The sequence below is a fragment of the Antedon bifida genome, chromosome 3, assembly GCF_963402885.1.
Source record: "Antedon bifida chromosome 3, ecAntBifi1.1, whole genome shotgun sequence".
NCBI classification, from domain to species: Eukaryota; Metazoa; Echinodermata; class Crinoidea; order Comatulida; family Antedonidae; genus Antedon; species Antedon bifida.
This window is the reverse complement of record NC_136228.1, coordinates 34,445,506-34,468,425: the sequence shown is the minus strand read 5'-3', so window position 1 is coordinate 34,468,425 and position 22,920 is coordinate 34,445,506. Positions and strand designations below refer to the sequence as shown.

The 22,920-nt window shown below is 34.2% G+C and overlaps 1 protein-coding gene across 1 annotated transcript; it reads right to left on the bottom strand.

The window, feature by feature from the left end:
• Positions 1-2,889: 2,889 nt before the first annotated feature.
• Positions 2,890-22,050, bottom strand: LOC144838434 (fibroblast growth factor 8-like). Its single transcript, XM_078693786.1, has 5 exons — positions 21,647-22,050; positions 21,349-21,382; positions 19,185-19,353; positions 5,817-5,920; positions 2,890-5,478 (listed from the first exon to the last, which is right to left on the bottom strand). The coding sequence occupies exons 1-5, from the start codon at positions 21,670-21,672 to the stop codon at positions 5,272-5,274; spliced, it is 540 nt and encodes a 179-aa protein (XP_078549912.1). The 5' UTR covers positions 21,673-22,050; the 3' UTR covers positions 2,890-5,271.
• Between the last annotated feature and the right edge of the window lie 870 nt (positions 22,051-22,920).

Here is a 22,920-nt window from a genome sequence, read left to right as displayed (position 1 = left end):
CGCAATCAGATGATAACTGATACGCACATTGAATATGAGAAGAGAACAAACCACTTTGTTGAACGCAAAGTATCAATTTGCTTCATTGTGTTCACTCCTGTGTATTGTATAACTGTATATTCTTAAGAATACAGTATACTAATTATTGTTCTCCGTCGGAGATGTTTATCATTCTCTTGCAGTCACGCAGTAGCGTTTCCATACAAATTGCTTTTTACCTGTTTTACAATAGGCCTACAATCCCGCCTACAGTCTTTAGTAAGTTAATGACACAAGGATTTTACTTCGAACACAGCCTCTCTTCATGTAGATCAAAGAGTGTACAGACATTTTATAAACCGTTTGTTTTACTTAGTTTGCAATAGAAATGAAGTTTTAAAGATGTTTACAATGCAATAGCAAATAGGCATACAGCAGCAGTGTGTACATATAGTACATTCCTAGAAAATGAAAGTGTCCAGCCCCCCCCCCACCCCACCTCTGTGTTTTAACGACATTTTACGCTCAATAGAGAGTTCATCATTGACCTTATCAAACACTCCATTAGCGTGATTTACTGTATTAAGTACAAAACAAACAGTGTGATCACCTCATTAACACGTCATTATCATGTGTACACACATGGCATCATGACGCCATAATCAATAATGTATAATTAACCGTCATTTTCTGATTTCGTTTGTTAGTGGATTCAAACTCGTCGTTCAGACTGACACTTTCAGTAAATGTATTGAGACATTGACATCACGGAGTTCTTTGATAATAGAAATACCCACAAAACGCAAAGATGTGTCTTCTTTTTTATTTGTTCACAATTACAGTATTTTAAAATAGTAGAAATAGACCATCACAACTGTAGGCCTACTACATTTTATACTGTTTAGGTATGGTTGAATGTGACAATAATTTACATGATTGTACTGCATATTTCAATCTCATTCATAGGCCTACTGCCCGGCCTACTGTCGCATTTCATCGGTGATACGATATACTTTTTTTTCTTACATCGAGCTACTTTTACTTTTGTCATCAAGACCTTTCAGATCCGCCGGAAACAATTAATTTTCGTGACCTGTTAGGTCACACCATTCCTTTCATCGGATAAATGTGGGTGGGGGCTTTGAATGACTTTGGTCTATCATGTAATAATCAGAAAACATATGCAGTATAAGTAGTAGTAATACTTCTTGTCCGTAATGGACAATTTTCTTCCGTGGCAGTAAGAAGTAGAAGAGTGTTCTTGTGTTACGCTCACATTCTTTCGACAATTTTATTTTGATCTACTGTTCCCATTTTCTTCGACCTTTATGTCCATCAAAATTATTTGTTGTTCTTCTGACTTTAGCTTCACTTAATTATGCATCTAAGTGAATCTTGACAAACCTGGATTATGACACACCGTATTTTATTATACAGATCAAGCTTTGAGTGAATCATCCAAGACACAACCATGTAAATACGCATTACCGCTCCAAACACCTTAATAGCTATTAATCGAAGAAAGTAACCGTACCGCTAGTAAATAGCCTATCCTACAAATCCTTACAAGTTATTAAACGCTATAATAGATATGATTTATTGTGTAGAGATGCTGTACCTGTCAAAAAGAACCACTCGGGAACGTTTGAATGAGGTGTTTAAACATCATCGACTTCCGACTTTCTCTAAAAACTAATTCTATTTATAATGAGCCGCTTAAGTTATTACAGATAATATAATATAAAATTATTAATAGTTCATGGAAGAAATGTTTAAAAACCAATAAGTGATTTGTCAATGGGAATGTAGATCTAAGGAATATGCATATAAAAAACGGTGAGAGATATTAGAGTTTTTGTTATTCACAAATTCAATTTAGTGAAATTAAAGATTTTATCCAAACATTAGAATGATAATCTATTTCCTGTATTTTTTTTATTATGTTCCTTTTGAGAGTCCTGCATTTATGATACTCCGTTATTAGAAAATGTGGACGAAATTGGCGCTCAATACCTACTGTATTAACTTTTATTTAGAAAAGTACACTCATGATTTATAGACAACAACCATGCATATCTTCTTTTTCTCATTGAAATAAACAAATATTGATAATATTGTGATTCCGGATCTAAATTTAGATATTTTTTTGTATTAACCTTTAAAAGTCAAGTTTCATAAACAAATATTTTGATAACAGAAAGAAAAACAAAAACAAATGTTACATTAGAAACGATTAAAATGAAAAAAGCCGGGGAAATCCCGTATACTTCTTATGGTTTTGTTGAAATTAGTTAACCGTGTTAAATTTAGCTGATACGCACTTATGTCGTCATCAATGCGTTTAATGATTAGCAGTTAAAAATCGAATCCGAAAACATAATGTGATAATGAATTATATAGTTTTATGCAGTATACAAATTGAGTGACTGAATAGAACAGTTCAGAGTCATACACACTATCAAACTTTATGCCCATATATTGACATGATGATGTCATATCACTACCATATTTGAGCATATCACTACCATATTTGGGCACATCACACTTTTTTTTGTCAAACTAGTTGAATGAGTGTAGAGAGAGCTTTACTGTAGTAGAACACACACTGGCCTACTTATCATTGTAGGACTTTTATAAATCGCAAACCGGACACTGGATGGAACTGTTATTCTTTCAGACATCATATTTTCAAAATAGCAATCTGGATGCTGAGGCTAACTGCTCAAAACGAGTTAAAACATAAATTCATAAGGCCGCGCTAATATCGAACTTTTAAAGGTGAGAGGAGAGACTCACTTCCTCACGTCAATGCAAACTGCATCGAATAACACAATTTCAGAACTATAACAACAAAAAACACAAGATCAACAAACCGTTACAAAATAGGCATGATTTAAGTTTATTTGACGCAATATGAATACGTCTGACTTCTAACACTGCTTTGACCTTTGACATGATTGCAAGTTCTATGATAGACATTTTATACTGTATTAGTTTAATAATATTACGTAAAGTAAACACAAGTCCCGACATTTTCGCATAAAGAGTCAACGTAATGTAACTGCACTTTTGACGGCGATCGCCTTCCATACATGGTCTATTACGTTTCAAAGTGTAAAACAAGTAATGAATTTGTTTTAACTAATGTTATTATATCAAGGTATATTTGGATATTACTCTGCTCACAAAGGTTAAACGATCAAATTCAACTGTTGATAATTCATCAGTAATTAAGATAATAATAATGGAAAAATAAAATATAGTTTTAAAATAATAAATAACAATGGTAGAAAATAACAAATGTATTTATAAATAAATATAAAAATAACAATATATCAAAATTATATATTTATTCGTTAACCTTAAACAATGTGTTTTCTATAGAATATGGGATATAATTACGATGTGTATAGAATAGTCACCTCTCTGTTAAACATGTACGAAAACATTTTCTTGGAGATTTGTTTATCATAAATAACTGATGGGTGTTAATTGAGAATAGTTGATATCATTACTATAACCATAAACATTACCCTGTAAAAAGTTGTTTACATTTATCTAAACAACTTTTAAAACCCTTTATAATAATTTGTTATTTAACGATAAGCTTAGAGTTTACACTAGGCCAAAATAGATGCGTTTGATATTTATTTCGAAACTCATACAGGGCTGATTCAGCATGCATAGCATGAGCGTCAAAAACGCGTCTATAGGAATTATGACGCATAACGCGTTAATAAGTATAAACGACGCACTTGTTGCCTGAATCAACCCGTGTAGGAGGCATAGGCCTACATGATGTTTAGAGAAAAACTGTTTGCTGTGATAAGGTATCACGTTCAATCCTCCAACATAACAATGTGTGTAAGCCATGTTTTAATACATTTATCCTCCGTTTCCAGCAGATCATGATTGGTGAGTTTTGTCACTTATGTCATTTTAGGGACTATTAATTTAAAAGCGTATTAAAATCGCCTATTGATCTTTTTGTGTATGAACTAGCACCCCTGAACAAGTCTATTTTCTCCCAGCAGTGGGTTTACATCTTATGGCTAATATAATCGTGTCGGTGGCCTAAGAGAATATCATAGAACAATTGGAACATTGTAGAAGAACAATAAACAGATTTATAATCTAGTATGGTTAATGTAACTATATCTCATTACACATATATAATATTATAGTATACTACGTCATACGGTAAGCGTACACTTACATGACGTCATCATTTTACGTTACGTCACACTAGATCATATAACAAATTCATAACGTGTACGTATTGATCACGAATAATATTTAATACTTTTTCCGGTATTCTACAGTCTTGTTGTTTCAATTTACAGTATAAGAAATTAGGAAATACAATAGTATCTCCGTAACCTTTCAGGGGTCATTTACAACGAAAGGCTTGAATTACATAACTTTGAATAAATACAAAAATATTTTCTATGTCAATCAATATCTGCTCCATCTTGCCCAGTACTAATAAATATCAACACTGTTCAAGATTACTTCTTCCAGTTGGTCGTAATTGTTATGTTTTTGGATATACATATTTATCAATATTGAACCACTGTAGTAACGTGTAGTCATGATGCTTAACTCCTCCGCTTATAGCAGCATTCGATAACTTATTTCACTTTCTTGGATAATACATAACATACGTCGGATAACTCCTGAGTCGTTTATTAATATAACTTTTGATATAAATCGCTGAAGAAACGGTATTTATACCGTATTTTCGAGAATGATAGTACTATACAATAGCATACGGGTGGATGTTGATTGTTGCCAACTCATAGTGTCTTAATGTCATGAATAAACTTAAATCACTCGAGACAAGTTCTGATTGCAATCCGTCATCGAATTTCTACCACGTTTTAGTGTCGATTGTGGCATCCCAATGAGATAGGTGTATATTTATGCTAGAACGCATTGCACACGCATGAAGTTGTTGATAAACGCATAGTTGACGCGTTCCATAATCATTAGTCCTCGCTCTCCATAGTTGGTAATGTGCCTAATTGGTATATCATTTGAGCGTTTTGTTTTCCCTCAGATCCTTACGTTCAATTACGTCAACAAGTGTTTTTACGTGAACGTTATCAACGGTTGGCATTACGTTTCAGTGAGCTGGTTTACGTCTTCCCTCTCCTGCAATTCCACCTTACAATAAATAGTTCTTCTTGGAAGTCGAAATAATTTATAATATAACTTACTCATTTCATATAAAAATTACATCGATTTATACAATAGAATATATGTTGCGTCTCACTGTCTAGTTAATGTTTTTCACCTTTTATTTGATATCACATCTTTTAAAAATATAGTTTTTTTAGGATCTACCCTTGTGTTGTTTGCTCGTCTGGGATAGCCATCTCTTGAAAATAACAACTTCCACGTAAGTTTATCTACAGGGCTATACGTAGTATATAGATCCGGCGTGGTGTCTTCTCTGTAAAAGCAATAATACCTTTTTCTGTCTATTTTTGGCGACGTCTGCAAAATATAAAAAAACATCATTATTTATAAATATAACACACATTTAGAAAACAAACCAAAGCTTAATTGCTATCACGGACACCGACAAGTAAACCAAATTCATGTCTGACCTCATGTGTCACGGTTTTGGAATAATTTGCATACAGGTGGTCGCTTGCTGGATGTGTGTGATGGGGAATGCGGCCATAACACGTCAGTAAAGTAACGGCGTTAAGATTGTATCCTTAAATAGTGGCGATAATTATTTTATGTTTCTTTTTGTTTATATGTGTGTATACTGTATATCTCAATTTTCCTCCTGTATTGATTGAAATTGAAATGAAATAAAAACTTACCATTGCGACCATTTTGCCGTTTTTTCGATGAATGCAAAGATATAATTTACTTTTTTCGCCCATTATTGTAATTCCTTCTTTTCTAAAATCTGTTATTATCACAGCTGTAAGATAAAAACAAAAATGATTTAAAATAAACACAATTCATTCGCAATTAACAAAATAGGTTTGGTTCTCACTTATAGGCGCAACGCAATGGTGTACGCGCAACGCGGTGAATTGACCAATCACAACAACAGTTTGGATGGTCCATCGCGTTTTATAGTGGAAACCAAACGTAAGAGATATTTCTAGAATTTAACTTAGACAATATGGCATTTAGTATAGCAATAGTAATCCAGGCAATATTGAACTTTTGGCTTTTCTACAGCAAGAGTGCTTCGAAACTAGGTCCCATAATAGTACACTAGAAATATGATTTTGAATATTCCGTGAGAGACGTTGGATTTCTCAAACAAGTGGAATAATAGGCGAGCATATAGGAGTGTTTGCTCAAATTCAATGCACCATGTTGTTGTACCAAGGTTTCCTTGAACTTTCGAATAAGCTGATCATCGTAGCATTAATAACTAGCCCTGCTGTAAATATAAAATATGCATACTAAAATCCCCGCCCTGGGCCACCTTTAATACAAGCATCAACAACGGTTTGCAACAATTAAAGAAAATACCAAACCTTAAGGAAACTACAAAGTTATTCATCCACATACTACTGTGTTAATAGTGCCAACTATTCTTTTGCTCATTGCTATAAAGCTATAACGATCTGATTTCTACTGATAATTATATAATTTTCCTATTAATAATATTAGACGGAAGGACAGATCGAGTGTAGATAAGTGTTTTGTTATTATGTTGTAATTGTATCCACTGATTGAGGAGGGCAAAATAACTTGGTGAATGCCTTTCGATGGATAACTTGCATAATATTAAAGCCTATAGCATAATTCACAAAATACTCGTACAACCTTTATAGGCCTATAATACCTTTTTACAGAGGCTGTGATAAACACAAATTTATAACATTATTATTATTAATAAAAGGCTAAATGAAGTTTTTAAAAAATGGTTTACAAATACAAACTTTGATTTAAAAGATGATAATGACAATTAGAATTGTGAAAAGAGTTAAAATGAACGATAGAACTATAAGGGCACGAAAACTGTAAGGTTAAGGGCTTTTTCACACGCAATTCAATTCAGTAGATATGTGCCTATCTGAGAAGCTTTGAATCTTGGGAAAAAAGGTTGCACTTTTTATTCCATTAGGCAATTTAACTCTTTCAGACATTAATTTGATTTCAAACATGGATTACAAAAAGTATAACAGAAAAGGGGCATCATTACGCTATTGCACTGTAACACTGTATCCGTACATGCTAATTTGGTTTTACAAGAGTCAAAGCGTGTAATATCAGGGCATAGCATTGTTAACAGCTGCATATTATGTTTACTTGTTGAATCTGAAGAAAAACGATAATTGTTGTAAATCTGTGTTTCTTGCGTTGTTCAATGATATTTACACGACTGGGTCTGAGGTCACCCTCATTGTGTGCTCATCGGTTATAATAACTTGCTTATCGCTTAATTAGGACGTTCTAGCGTTATGAATTTCATCCATGACGTATTACGTTGGGAGGGATCCATTTTCGGCTCATTAGTCCCCCCTCAAACCTGATTGACCGTGCGGAAAACATATCTGCAAATAACCAATAAAATGACAAAACAAATGAGGCGTTTATTCCGATTGTTGGCCATTTCAAGGTATCGATAGTATTTTGTTTGCATTTTAAATAACACGCGGTTGAATAGAAATTCATTAGACGAACTTAACCGAGGCTCAGTATTAAATTAAATAACACTTTGCTTGTTGAAACAACGGTTAGCTACGCGCGTACGTGAGCTAAGCTAAGTTCGGTATGTTGCGCGTTGCAGGTGACTTATTGTAATGTATTTCATCATTTTGTAAACATTTATATTTTTACTATTTACTAATATTGCTACAATATAGGTGTATTCACACAATTATAAAGTTGACTACGCGCGCGCGTGTACATCCGAATGTGAACGCAAATCATCAGAAATATTCGTGCACTAACGATTAAATAGAAAACAAATGTTATCAATTTATTGATCAAATTGCTGTGAGCCATTTATAACTGAAACATGTTTCCGTTTACTGGCTAATTGTGGATAATTAGTTGGATTAGGAATTGATCAGGGCGTTTAGTGTGTCAGATCGTTATATCAAATAACTTTCATTTAGGCCTACAATAATCGTAATTAGCCTATGCCTGATTATCGATTGGTTTCTTGTTTAGGATTTTACCCTTTAATCTCATTGTACACAGAATTGATCCTTGATGAATATTACATTTTCATTTAAATGCTATATTAAACTAACTTTCGATAATTATGTTATATATTTTGTTGTAGTATGTTTTATATCATGTTGCAAAAAATGGCTAAATGTCAATAACTGGCGAACTGGTCTTTACCCAATGTGACAAATATCCCATAAGTAGGCCTATAGTTACCAACATCTTGACACAGACCTACAGAGCAGAGCTATACGAATCCGTGACTAATATCCGTGTCGAAATTCATTTAAAATGAGTCAGTCAGAATGGTTTTTTTTTTCAGAAATTAAAAAATGATGGTAATTTCTTTGATAGAATTGACGGACATTTTGACAGAAATTGTCAAATTGTTGGTTCTTTAGTTTTTAACAATTTTTAAAATAACTAGGCCGAATAATAAAATGTTACTGCATAAATGTCATATGACATATCCAAAGGTGCTACTTTCGTAACGTAATATCACCCGTCCTAAACAGCCAGTGGATATCGTTACCACCCATCATAACCACCAAATGGTCCCATCGTAACCACAATGGTCCCATCGTAACCACCAAATGGTCCCATCGAACCACTAAATGGTCCCATCGAACCACTAAATGGTCTCATCACCAAATTAACCCCGACGGTACCATTATAACGTTACACGAGGCGGCCTCTAAAACTGACTGACTGACTGCATACACTGTTTGAAAAGTTCTTCACACTTAAAGCTGTTTTACTTCATACTAAATAACGTAATTTGTGGAATCCGTTTGCTTAATTTAGTGAAATTTAGTCATCGTGTAATGAATATACTTACACTACATCACCATTCGTGTACAAATAACATTGTGTATATATGGACATAACATTTATACCGCTCCCTGATTGTTTGTGGTTTAAACACTCTTAAACTCCGTCATCTTTCAGTTGGCATAATATTTAGTTGTCGGTATGTGGTTGTATGTAGTTATATAGTGTTGTTATGTTAGGCTAACAAACCCTGGGGCCTAAAGTCCTTTAAACATGATTGAAGATCGACCTTTCAACAATCTCTTACAACAGATTCTGAATCATCGGCGGCTTAGAAGTTCAGCTAGTCATAACAGACAACAGAGAATGAGAAATTAGATATTGTGCGATCGCGTCGTTTGTATGCGTTTGTACGCGTTTGAACCAAAATAATAGACGCGTAAACTTTTATTTCTTTCATCAATTGCGATGTGTAGATTCTTAACTATTAGTAATTACCAATCTGTTTAATATATCGACATCCAGTTGATGGGTAATTTAGTTTTGTGTTAACCAATTGTTGAAATACCTTTGTAAAATCGAGTACCCAAATTAAGTACGCATTTGAAAACAAAACTTTAAACTTTAAACAGTTTTGTTTGCACTTTATCCGCCGTTGTATTTTAATGATAAATCGATTTAGCTGAATGAAACCGGCTAAGTAGATGTACTCTGAGCGTAAGGCATTATTTGCTTGTTGGGTTGATCTGTAAGCCTGTGCTTTGTGGAGAGGGCTTGCTAGGTTTCTATTCGAACCGACATGCATTGTGCCGAGACATTGAGGGTATTAGATGCGGTAAGAACCTTTGTATATTAACTTCATTAGAAGTTTATTGCTGTTGCAACGGGTCAACACTTTCCTCATCACAATACAAACATTGCTTAGAAATCCACTCAGCTCGTATTAAGTGGACTTTGTTTTGCCATTGTAGAAATAACACGGATGAAGCCTATATGAACACGGAGGAATGATTAGATCGTCTATTCCCACGGAATGATTCGATCGTCTATTTCCACGGAATGATTAGATCATCTATTCCCACGGAATGATTAGATCGTCTATTCCCACGGAATGATTAGATCGTCTATCCCCAGCCATCAACTCCTCCTTTCTACTCAAAACACTTTAAAAACATCAAATCAAACTAGAATTTAATTCGTCACTTTGACGAATTATAGGTGATCATTTTTATCATTTTAATGAAATTAACATTTTTTAAACATGCACGTACGTTAACATACGATCGTAAAAAGCTGATGTACGCCATCCTATGACATGATGCATATACACTTATAGTGCTGAGTTGTACCTATTATGTACAGTATATACTGTATATCTATATACAGTGTAGCATAGGTGAAATTACTGGACCCACATCATGTTCAAATTTGTTGGTATGATGGAATTATCAAAATAAACTCGAAGATGACAATTTCGAAAGATAATGAATTGAGCAAATAAATATAAGGATTGGAAGAGAATTTGATACGTAGAAGCGCAATGCGCGCTCATTGAAATTTGTATAACTTCGACTAAAGAAATATAAAAACTACGTTTTAACTTCAACTGGCCATATGATAACATCACAACATCCGATAGGCTTAATTTTTATATGAATTCATATCTACATTTCAACAGCTTTCATAATAAGTTATAATCTTCAAGGTCACCTTTAATTCTGAAGAGCTATTAGATATTCAAATGTATGGTGTAGCTAAAATTACACGACCTAGGTTATTCAAATTTTTACGCGTGATGACGTCATCGAAATAAAAATGTTGACAACTCATGAGAAAGATAATTAAATGAGCAATCATATACAAAAAATTGAGCGAAAATCGGGCGCAAAATAACCGAGATGCGCTCAGTTGAATGTGATAATCTATGACAAAAGAGAAAAAAACCTAATTTTTTAATTCAAGTGGCCATGTGATGACGTAATACCATTTTGTACGTCTAATGTGTATATACATTTATATCTACAACTCAATGGCTTCCCGAATAAGTTAAAAAATTTAGGGGTCATCGTCCATTCTGAAGAGTTATTTTCATTTAAAAAAAGACATATTTTTCACCATTTTCAGAACTTTTGTGAAATTAATGTGCGCATTTTGTCATTTTTAACATGCTCGTATAGCGTTATTTTAAGTCGGAACGAACTCAAATTCGGTGAATGTACTAAGGATGGTGAGTAGAATGCGATTTCTACAAAAAAAATCGTATTTTTACGCTTTTTAAGAATCGCGCGCTCAAAAACGCATTTTTGCGCAGTAATTTTTTGAAACACGCAAATGGCCTAATTCATGCTCTAAATTGATTAAAACTTAATTTTGAGCTTTTTAAATTTTGAACGCGCGATTTTACGCGCATGACCCTATGTGCGCGTGCGTTTTTACTTGCTAATATTTTTACCCTTGACCTGAAGTTTACGTGTAATAAATTTCATTAATATGTGATAATGAATTATGGAGATATGATTGATAATGTCATTTCACAAAATGGCGTATAAATGACGTCACGGATGAGTGATCACGCTGAAAAGCTTATTAGGACTAAGTTAAAGTATTTGAAAGACATTGTGAAATTTTGGTAATCATTGACATTAAACTTTTTTAGATATTTGTTACACAAAATAGTGCCCAGAAACAATAATAACAACTAGACATGTAACTCGTCACTTTGACGAGTTTGGTTTTCCGCCGCGCAAGTGGTGCAACATGAACGTGTAACGACGTACCTTTTAACATTAAGGGATAGGTTGAGGACAAAAGGAAGTGTTCACGTTGGCATTATGACCTGAACTGAAGAATATGATATGTTGTTATTGCTAAATTCTATTATTTCGATTCATATATAGTATACACAGTATAATCTGTATCCATATCACACAGTGTAGAATAGGTGAAATTACGGGACCCGCTATTTATTGCAAATTTTAAGATGTTGACGGTTTTAAAATGAAATGCAAAGGTAGCAATTTCGGAAGGAAATTATCTCAGCAACAACATATTAACGTCTAGAAGAAATTTGAATACGTGAAATATTGATGCGCGCTCTTTTAAATGTAATGAATTATGACGCAAAAGATGAAAATACGACTTTTTTCATTTAACTGGCCATATGATGACGTCACAACATCCGATTGGCAAAATGTTCACATGATTTCGTATCTACAATCCAATAGCTTCCATAAAACGTTTTAATCGTGATTATCAAATTTTATTCTTACGAGCTATAACAGATTAAAATTTACTGTAAAGATGAAATTAATGCCACACGTAATTTAAATTTTTAGGAATGATGACGTCATAAAAATTAAAATATTTCTAATTCATGCGAAAGACAGTTGATTGACATAGACAATATCAAAATTTGGGTGAAAATGGAAAACGGATAAGTGGAGATGCGCTCTATTAAATGTGATGAGCTATGACGAAAGATACAAAAATCCTAAATTTTATATTAGCGTGGCCATACGATGACGTCACAATATCCGGTTAGCCATATTAATACATGATCCGATATCTACAACTCATTAACTTCCAGAAAATGTCATCCACAAAAAGTTGACCGTCTAGTTTAGAAATTACGATTGTTTAAAAAAATGCATATTTTAAACGAATTTTTTAACCTTTTCATAAAAAACGCGCGCAAATTGTTCAATTCGACGTGCTCGTATGACGTATCTTTAAGTCGAAATTGTTTAAAATTTGGTAAAATTACTAGAAAAGGCTGGAAAAACATAAATCACGCGAAAAAAATACGTTTTCAATGCTACGTGCGCACCGCACACGTAAAAATGTGCGCACGCGTGGGAATTTTTGACATGCTTAAAACGACATGAAACGCGTAGAAAATTGATTATAAATTAATTTTGCGCATTTTGAAATTTTAAATGCGCGTGCGCGCGTAACTTTGTGTAAAACACGCAATTTTTTTTCCACAGAAAGTTAGCGCATGATATAAATTAAACTTTTGCAAAGTTTCAAGTTGAAATGTTATTTGGTTGTCGAGCTATGTTAAATACGAGAAAATCGTTAAATCGCGCGTACGTCACGTTGCGCAATTGTAAGCATCATGAAAAGCTTCGCTTGACGACGTTACATAAATGTCAAAATGTCAACATAGTTAAAAAAATGTTATGTTTGCAAGTTTTAGAGAAAAGCGTTACACAAAAATCATACAGAAAGAAAGAAGATGACAAAAAAGATGATGATGATGATTTCGTACAATCACAAGAGGTTTTCCTGCAACTTCGTTGCGGAAAACCAACTAGACATGTAACTCGTCACTTTGACGAGTTTGGTTTTCCGCCGCGCAAGTGGTGCAACATGAACGTGTAACGACGTACCTTTTAACATTAAGGGATAGGTTGAGGACAAAAGGAAGTGTTCACGTTGGCATTATGACCTGAACTGAAGAATATGATATGTTGTTATTGCTGAATTCTATTATTTCGATTCATATATAGTATACACAGTATAATCTGTATCCATATCACACAGTGTAGAATAGGTGAAATTACGGGACCCGCTATTTATTGCAAATTTTAACATGTTGACGGTTTTAAAATGAAATGCGAAGGTAGCAATTTCGGAAGGAAATTATCTCAGCAACAACATATTAACGTCTAGAAGAAATTTGAATACGTGAAATATTGATGCGCGCTCTTTTAAATGTAATGAATTATGACGCAAAAGATGAAAATACGACTTTTTTCATTTAACTGGCCATATGATGACGTCACAACATCCGATTGGCAAAATTTTCACATGATTTCGTATCTACAATCCAATAGCTTCCATAAAACGTTTTAATCGTGATTATCAAATTTTATTCTTACGAGCTATAACAGATTAAAATTTACTGTAAAGATGAAATTAATGCCACACGTAATTTAAATTTTTAGGAATGATGACGTCAAAAAAATTAAAATATTTCTAATTCATGCGAAAGACAGTTGATTGACCTAGACAATATCAAAATTTGGGTGAAAATGGAAAACGGATAAGTGGAGATGCGCTCTATTAAATGTGATGAGCTATGACGAAAGATACAAAAATCCTAAATTTTATATTAGCGTGGCCATACGATGACGTCACAATGTCCGGTTAGCCATATTAATGCATGATCCGATATCTACAACTCATTAACTTCCAGAAAATGTCATCCACAAAAAGTTGACCGTGCAGTTTAGAAATTACGACTGTTTAAAAAAAGGCATAATTTTGACGAATTTTTTAACTTTTTCAACAAAAACTCGCGCAAATTATCCAATTCCACGTGCTCGTATGACGTTACTTTAAGTCGAAATTGTTTAAAAGTTGGTAAAATTACTAGAAAAGGCTGGAAAAACATAAATCACGCGAAAAAAATATGTTTTTAATGCTACGTGCGCACCGCACACGTAAAAATTTGCGCACGCGTGGGAATTTTTTATATGCTTTAAACGACATGAAACGCGTAGAAAGTTGATTAGAAATTAATTTTGCGCATTTTGAAATTTTAAATGCGCGTGCACGCGTAACTTTGTGTAAAACACGCAATTTTTGTTCAACAGAAAGTTAGCGCATGATATAAATTAAACTTGTGCAAAGTTTCAATTTAAAATGTTATTTGGTTTTTGACCTATGTTAAATACGAGAAAATCGTTAAATCGCGCGTACGTCACGTTGCGCAATTGTAAACATCATGAAAAGCTTCGCTTGACGACGTTACATAAATGTCAAAATGTTAACATAGTTCACAAAATGTTATGTTTGCAAGTTTCAGAGAAAAGCGTTACACAAAAATCATACAGAAAGAAAGAAGATGACAAAAAAGATGATGATGATGATTTCGTACAATCACAAGAGGTTTTCCTGCAACTTCGTTGCGGAAAACCAATAAAGATTTGATACAATAACAATAGGTGATCATTTTATTCTAAATGATCACCTAATTAAAACATCGATATTTTATACAAAAGTTATTTTATACCTTTTATCCAGGGTGAGTATTGTAAAAGAAGCCTTGTATATTACTATAAACGAAGGCCGACGCTTATTAGGAATATCACCAACTCAGTATATCCGCGTATTACTGTTAATTAGTTGCGATTTTTTCTTTATAAAAAAAGACTTTCAAGTTCTTTAGTTATTCATTCGTTTTAATATAAACGCATTAAACCGTAAGTGGGAGTTAAACAGATCCGAGGCCGCGATGAGGGACGACGAGTGAGCGATACATTTAGCAAGTCTTGATATTGATAATTAGTCATAATACCAACGCAAAGTTTACGCGCGCGTACAAGAGCCGTACCGCTTTCATCTGTATATGAACGCGTGCGTGTTTTTCTTCTGTTCTTTTTCCGTATTTTATATGAGTATTCTGCTTTTAGAGGTCAATTTTCCATTGAAATATAAGGTGACCTATAATAATACAGATTTATTTAAAAAGTTCACTGTCATATATTTACAGTTCTAGACTTAGTACTTAGTTCTAGACTTAGTACGGCATTCATTCAATATAACTTCTATAGGACTCTGCTGCAGCATCATATTTTGAGGTCAACAAACGCCGCGGGCGGCATATATCAATGTACTTATAAACATTTACTTTTGAGAAAATATATTGTTATACGGCATAGTTGAGTTTTTCCACATGCCATAGTTTGTAAACAATATACTATAATGATTGTGTCAATTCCAGACTTATTCCTATAAATAAGTACCAAGATAAGTACCAAGTACACCTAATCAAACACGTGGTACAGTCCCCTGACTGTGTCTGGAGAAGGACTCCAGTAACTAAAAATTAAAACTTACCTACAAAATGGAGAGGGGAAGAAAAACATACAAATTAAACAATGCAATTCTTAGAAAGTATTGTGTAAAATATTTAGATATTTACGTTCGTTATTGTTAAGTGAGGCCTATCAAATTAGTCTTCTATTTTTTTAAGTAAAGGTAAATTCAAAATTGAATCTAAATATTTGTTTACTGATCTTGTCCGGTACGGTAGTTTTCGGCAAAATATATAATATATTATATATAATAATATATATATAATTAGGAACTATATTTAACAAACCAATATTACAGCAGCAGACGTCGGCACAATTTGGCAGTGGCAGTGCTGTACTCGACCAAAAGTTCAAACCATTTTAAATTAAAGACATTTTGTGAATCATTTCAATTGTTCAAGATACTTGTAACGGAAACGTAGCGTGAATTATAAGCATGGATTATTATACGATATATTGATATGTAAAACCAAGATCAGAAGGTGAATGATCAGAATAAATACCAGATAATAGTCAACAGATTTACTGGTTAAAGTTGGTTCCCACTTGGTGCAACAACGCAAGGGCGTAAGCGCGTCGCCGATTCGAAACACGCGACGCGCTCACTAGCTTGCGTCATTGCGTTGCGTCCTAGTGAGGACAAAGCTTAAAGCTACAGACTAGGTTTAACTAATAGGAAAAATAGATTCTGCATTTAACGCAAAACAACCCCCCAGAAAACTGCCCTTATCCAACTCCATAAGGGATTAGAAGAAAATTAAATTGTCTATTAAAATGTAAATGTTCCGGAATTTTGGCGATGGTCGCGAGTTCTTGTGAAATTTGGAACGTGTTACGATTAAACAACTGATCTCATGTTACAGTCTTACCCAATCGAATTATTACTAGGCACGTATAACCTGATTTGAGCTAATTATGTATTCACATAAAGCGATTAGTTCACTTATTCTGTTATTTTCATTTTTTAAACCCGAGGTCACTCGGTTATGAGTGAAATTATGACTAGATATTACATGCTTTTTATAGATTTTTGTTTGCAACAGTGAGTTTGAAGAATAACTTGTTGAACCGCCACCCAGGTATCAGATGCCACAGCGTCCTAAGCCGCTGACATGTCAGCTAAACGCCACTGTATTTTACCTTAACAACGGGACATGTGGGATAAACTTAACCTTTGTTGTACAAGATTCTCTAAAATTCATTCTTAGATGCAGAACCCTCCTAAACTTAATTAATACTTAAGTCCGAACTGTAAATACAAAGATTCGACAGGTTGCTTGAAGCTTGGCAAACCAAAAACGTAATTGGGTTTACTTTTTGTATTTGTTTGTTTTATTTGATGCTCATTTACAGTTTACATCGTGTTTCTTCAATATTATTTTAAAGGAAAGGTCATGTCAATATTTGATTTTAATAAAATTCCCCAAAAAATTCCCCAATGTGATAATTGTGTGTTTTGTTATTAAATAAACGTACATATTTCCTTAACAAGTGCACGTGTCCTTAAAAAATGCACATTTCTAATTTTAGCTTTTTAGAATTTTAAAACTCATTTCATACTTTTTAGTAGGCCTACTGTACGCCTAGTATTATAGTACAGTTGGATTTTCCACACGTGTCCAATGTATCATCGTCATTTTTCCAATACATCATTACCTTTTCAGTAAATTAACCAATAGTTCTACTACTTTATTAGAAAATATAACGCAGAATGGTTAATGAAATTAAGATCATCCTTTTTTATAAATTGGAAGGTTAGGCGTATACGGTACATGTTTTTGTTTTGCCATGCGTCTCTGAGGTTTATTTGGAACACACGATATTAGATTGCTTCCTAAATGGCTTTACGCTTTCAATTGTATTTGGCCACACTCCAGATATGCACACAAAAAAATCGCTATATATAAATATGGTTTATGATTATGATTCTATGATCCGTTGGTTTGTGATTGGTGAAATTGCACCAAATTAGCTAGAACAACCCCCCTGTACCTGGGGAAACCCCTTTCTTGAAGCAGTCCAATAATGTTTTATTTGTTTGCCAATCGTTTTATGAAACTATGCCGACTTTGATCTAAGTTTAGTAGTATCTGCTGCTAAGTTGTAATTGATTGGAAAGCCTACTCATGTATTCATAATAATACCTATATTATGTCACGTGACATGAGGTCCTTATGTGAATCGGATGACCAATGACATGCCTTACATTACTGTTATGTCATACACTACAAAATGTAATTTAAAATGTTTTCAAATGCTAATATCGAATTAAATTTATATCATACGCACATTCTTCATCAATAATAACAAGTGTTGACTTAAAGCGATTTTTTTAAAACCAAATTTAGTTTGTTTGCAGTGTATATCAACATTTTCATTATTGACTTAAACGTTAAGTTGTAAAGCACGTTATGATTAAGGCGTAGTAATACGAATGCTTGGTTCCCACTAGGACGCAACGCAAGGACGTAAGCGCAACGCAAGTTTTGACCAATCATAAGCAATGGATTATTTGAACTGTCGCTTCAACTCGCTTGCGTCACGTCCTTGCGTTGCGTCCGTAGTGTGAGCCAAGCTCTAGAAGCGCACGTTGTAACCTACTAATTTATTCGTTGCGCTTACTAAATTTAAATGCCGCTTTAAACTTCACGCGTGGTGGTACAGAAATATCCTTTTCTCATCCTACTGCGTTGCTAATAGAACTGTCGTGAGAGAGGCTACTCAGTGAACGAAATCAATCAACAGTGTTGATTTGGAAAGAGGTCGTACAGCGGTCTTGCGGGGTCCACAAACGGTTTATTGAAGCGCCCAATAGGGGCGACCACTACCTACAACAGGTATCCCGCGGATGGTTATCGTAACATCGTGGTAAGTCTGTGTTTTTAGCCTGACAATCTGTTTCCTTTTTGTTTCTTTTTTTGTTTGGACTAAACAGACGATTGGTGAAAACAGTTACATGTGTTGTAATACAACGTGTAAATGTTAACACACCAAATGTCAGTGCTAAACACCAACTCCACCTTAATATTACATGTCTTGTTTACTTAAGTGTTTAAGTAGGACTAAGTCGCTAAGTTAATGACTTGAATCTACTTGAATAGGTCAAACACAAGCTGGATACGAAGAAGACTTTAGCAAACACAAGCTGGATACGAAGAAGACTTAGCAAACACACCTTGTAAGCTTGTCTTCTATCTTAAATATGTTACACTCAACTTATAACAAAATATCTTATGAAATCTAAAGATCATACTTCAGCCACTATTATGCATATGTGTAAACACAAGCGAACGATACTAATGTTAACCTTCGTTCACACACAATTTGTCGCATCCGACACATGTAATATTCGTGTCAAATTAACATTGTAACATAATTTGTACGCACGTGTCCCTTGGTCACAGTGTTACTTAATAAGAATATTGTAACAATAATTATTTGTCAACAACTCACCATAAGGATCGTCCTTTTTAGCGTTAGCTGATATGTTTTTTCTGCTTACAATTCGTAAGTAACCCTGACTGACTCCGCTATATATTAATAATCGTTTCCCTGCTGATTTTTTCTGTGCGTTTGATTCTGGCCGATCACTCTCCCTTCTAATTACACTTTGCTGTGTAACCTACAAAAACAAATTGATATATTAAACATTATACAGTATCTTATTATAAATCTTCGGTGAGCCTATGAACACACAAAGCATGCATACGGTAGATTGTGAAAGCCGTACTATTTTCATCTTCCGTTTTTTTAATGCGTGCGTATAATCATGTACGGGTTATTATTCTGTTCCTGTTACTGACGAAATGTTAGATAAGCCTCTATCTATCTATCTATTTATCTATCTATATATACAGTACTATATCAGGCTTACTTAAATACATATAGTGTTCGTATTCCAAAGCAATAAAAAATAAAACGTCCTGGCCAAAGTTTCACGTCGTTGTTTTAATTGGCCAATTAATGTCATCGCTATGTCATCAGACGTAAGACCTTGTATATGGAATCGTTGATATTACTGAGCAAGCACATGGAAATCCAAATTAGTTCTTGCTAAATGTGTAAGATAGTTCGTAAGCACAGTTGCAAAGGGTTGTAAAACTCCCCAAGGGGTGGTGACGAATGCATTATCCCTTCCCTCAGGATTCGATAAACCCTGAATTCTTGACCTATCTTACACCATAATAATGTAAATATCACCTTAATCAATATTCATAACCAAAGCCTGTAAAATAATATTATATTGGAACGATACACGACTCAATCGAATTAAAAATAACTATCAGTAATGGGTCACCTGTTGATTTAGAAATTATTATTTATTATTATATGCCGCTATACTTGTCTAGACTGGTATCTCTAGGCCAGCAAATAAATGTCTTTGAAATGATACAGGAATAATGTTAATTGGAGTATCAGAACTACGAATAGAGCGAATTAATTTAGGCCGGTAACACACATTTTTGCGCACCTAGGCAAAACCATAAAATCGCTAAGTCATCAAACTTATACTTCGCTCTCTGACCCTTCATATCAGACCCTAACCCACTAAATAGTTCGGCGGCACCGTTCGAAAACAGACCTAGATCTGAAAAATATACCGGCCTGCGTGACGCATCCAAGTTTATCGTAATTAGACAGCGTAGTTTTCTCATTGATGGATGATAACAAAAATCTACCTCAATTTCTTTATCAACACGTCGTCTATAGGCATTCTAGTTGGTCTACAACACCCGTGTAAACATTCTAACAAAAGCAGAAGAGTTTAGACTCGGTTGTTTCAACAAACGAAAAATGAAAAATCTTTTATTAGTGCCGCCGCCGACAAACTGCAGAAAATATACTGATGGTAAATAAGAGATTTAAAATGATATAAGATTATATCTATATTTGTACGATGACATTTGCAGAAATGTTGCAAGTGACGAAATTTGGTGACTTTTTAAAGTTATTATGCCTACTGTATAAAATGAATGACCTAGGCCTACACTACATAAATGCAATTTTAGACTTTTTTTTAGACAGTCAGAACTTTAGGTATTAAACTAGTTAGACCTGGTTTTTAGTAAGTCCATGAGTAGGTTAAATACACCTTAACCACCGACTTTAAGAATTGAATGTATAGCCTAATCATCAATGATGCATGTTAAACTTGAGGCAGGTAAGGTTAACTAGGACATTGTGTTGTGAAATCCACCTTTTTGTTTAGGTTCTTCAAATAACAAAACAACTTGAGGTCCCCTGCTACGAAGGGACAGTACAGTTAAGGACAGGCCTTTTCACAACTTCTACAATATTATTATCGCCTTGTAAAATGACGTTTCACGCTACAAATCCGTCATATTAACCTGCTTGAGAGATCGGTCGATCAGGCGTACAATTTTGTTGTGTTTTATGTATCTTTCTTTGCAACAGCAGACGTATCTATAAGGAATATCATAGGACGCCCTTGGAAGAATAAAAAGTGAACTAAAAAGGCGTGTTGTGCAGAGATTCGTGTAACGCCTAAACTGTGATGTAACAACTCTACAGTTAAGAGGGTACTCGGGTGAGGGGTCAAAATATGCGCCTTATATAAATATACCAGCGATTACAAACAAATTAATTAGACACTCACCTGTATAGAGAGTACAATGAGGCAATGAAATAACCTGAAAAAAGAAATAAAAAACGCTAGATGAAAGATGACCGCTTATGGGAGTTTAAGCGAGCGTGTTGGTTATAAATCTTAGCCTTGTAAACGGCCTAGTCGCGTGCAATTAACCAGTAAAGCACGGTGTTGACAAGCTAGGCATTAACCATTCGCTCCACCTCCTCGCTGGATTGATATAAGGATCACTTGATATGTTTGTTTTAAACACAGATAACCCATAAGGGTGTGAGAATTGTGCGATATCTATAAAGAAAATACTTACGCAATCGTTAGCAAAGGATACCTCATTGCTTGAATAACTATCGAATATCGCACAGTATTGGTTTCTATTGATAAGCCTCTATACCAGGCCTGTCAATAATTGATCTCCAATGGGGAGCCGTTTATACGCCGACATGTGGTTTTTAAAACCTTCCCGATCAGCATAAAAAGTTTAACACATAAAAGAGTAAAAATCAAAAACAAACAGCTTTTTCTCTCGAATTTCAAAAATCGAGAAATATCTTCCGTTATCCTATGTCCAATTATATCATGATGCCGATATTTTCTGTATAAATTCCGTGAGGGGTAAGCACGTGGATGAGAGTATACACTGCCCTTGATTGAATGGTAAAGTTATCCTAGGACGCAAAACTCAATGAATGGATACGTGGTGTAGTTTAGCCTTATGAGGCGGCACACTCGTTCCGTTCAGTGTATTGTCACTGTGCTCGCTGATTGGTGTACCAACGCTATGCATGATTGCAAGGCATTATGTCCAATAAACTAAATTTCACCCGATGGGCGGGAATATTGACACCATCCGCAGACGATCGCGCAACAAATTAATAACGCTAAATGTATTAAGAGTTAGGACTGGTTAACCCACTACGTCACGTAACCCTCAATTAGACGTTTTATGCAGCGGCTATCGGTCACACTAATTTTGTTTGCAATCGAGTCGTCACGATAAGGATTTAGTTGGCGTTCTCTCGTTAATTAGTACGTAATTAGTATGAACCTGTAACGTTCATTCAGAAGGCTAACAGGCATAATCTGCTTTTGTACTACATTACAACATAAAATCACTAGCGATTGTCTTAAGTCGCTGCTTATTATTCTAAGTTCACACGTTAATTACAGAGGAACGTAAATACAGTGTGATACTAATCTATAGTTAATCAACCAATAACAGAGAAACTTTATATCTCAACAGATCGCTTGCCTATCAACCCTTTGACTTGGATATATACACGGTAATCGTCTTATCGTATGAATAGACTTGTGTGTTTGTGTATATATAACGTTTCACTTAATAAAAATAACCGTACATAAGAGAATTGGTACCGTAATTAAGCAGAGATTTTGAAATGAAAACCACATTAGTTAATTTTTTTAGATACTGTATTTTTTTCAGATTTAGTTTATCGGCAGAAGAACTTTGATAAAACGAAAATTGATAACATATAAATATGTAGCAAATATTTCCTAATTATGTCCTGTTCAGAAGTATTGTTATTGGTATCATAATTAACGGTCCTATAACAGACATTTATA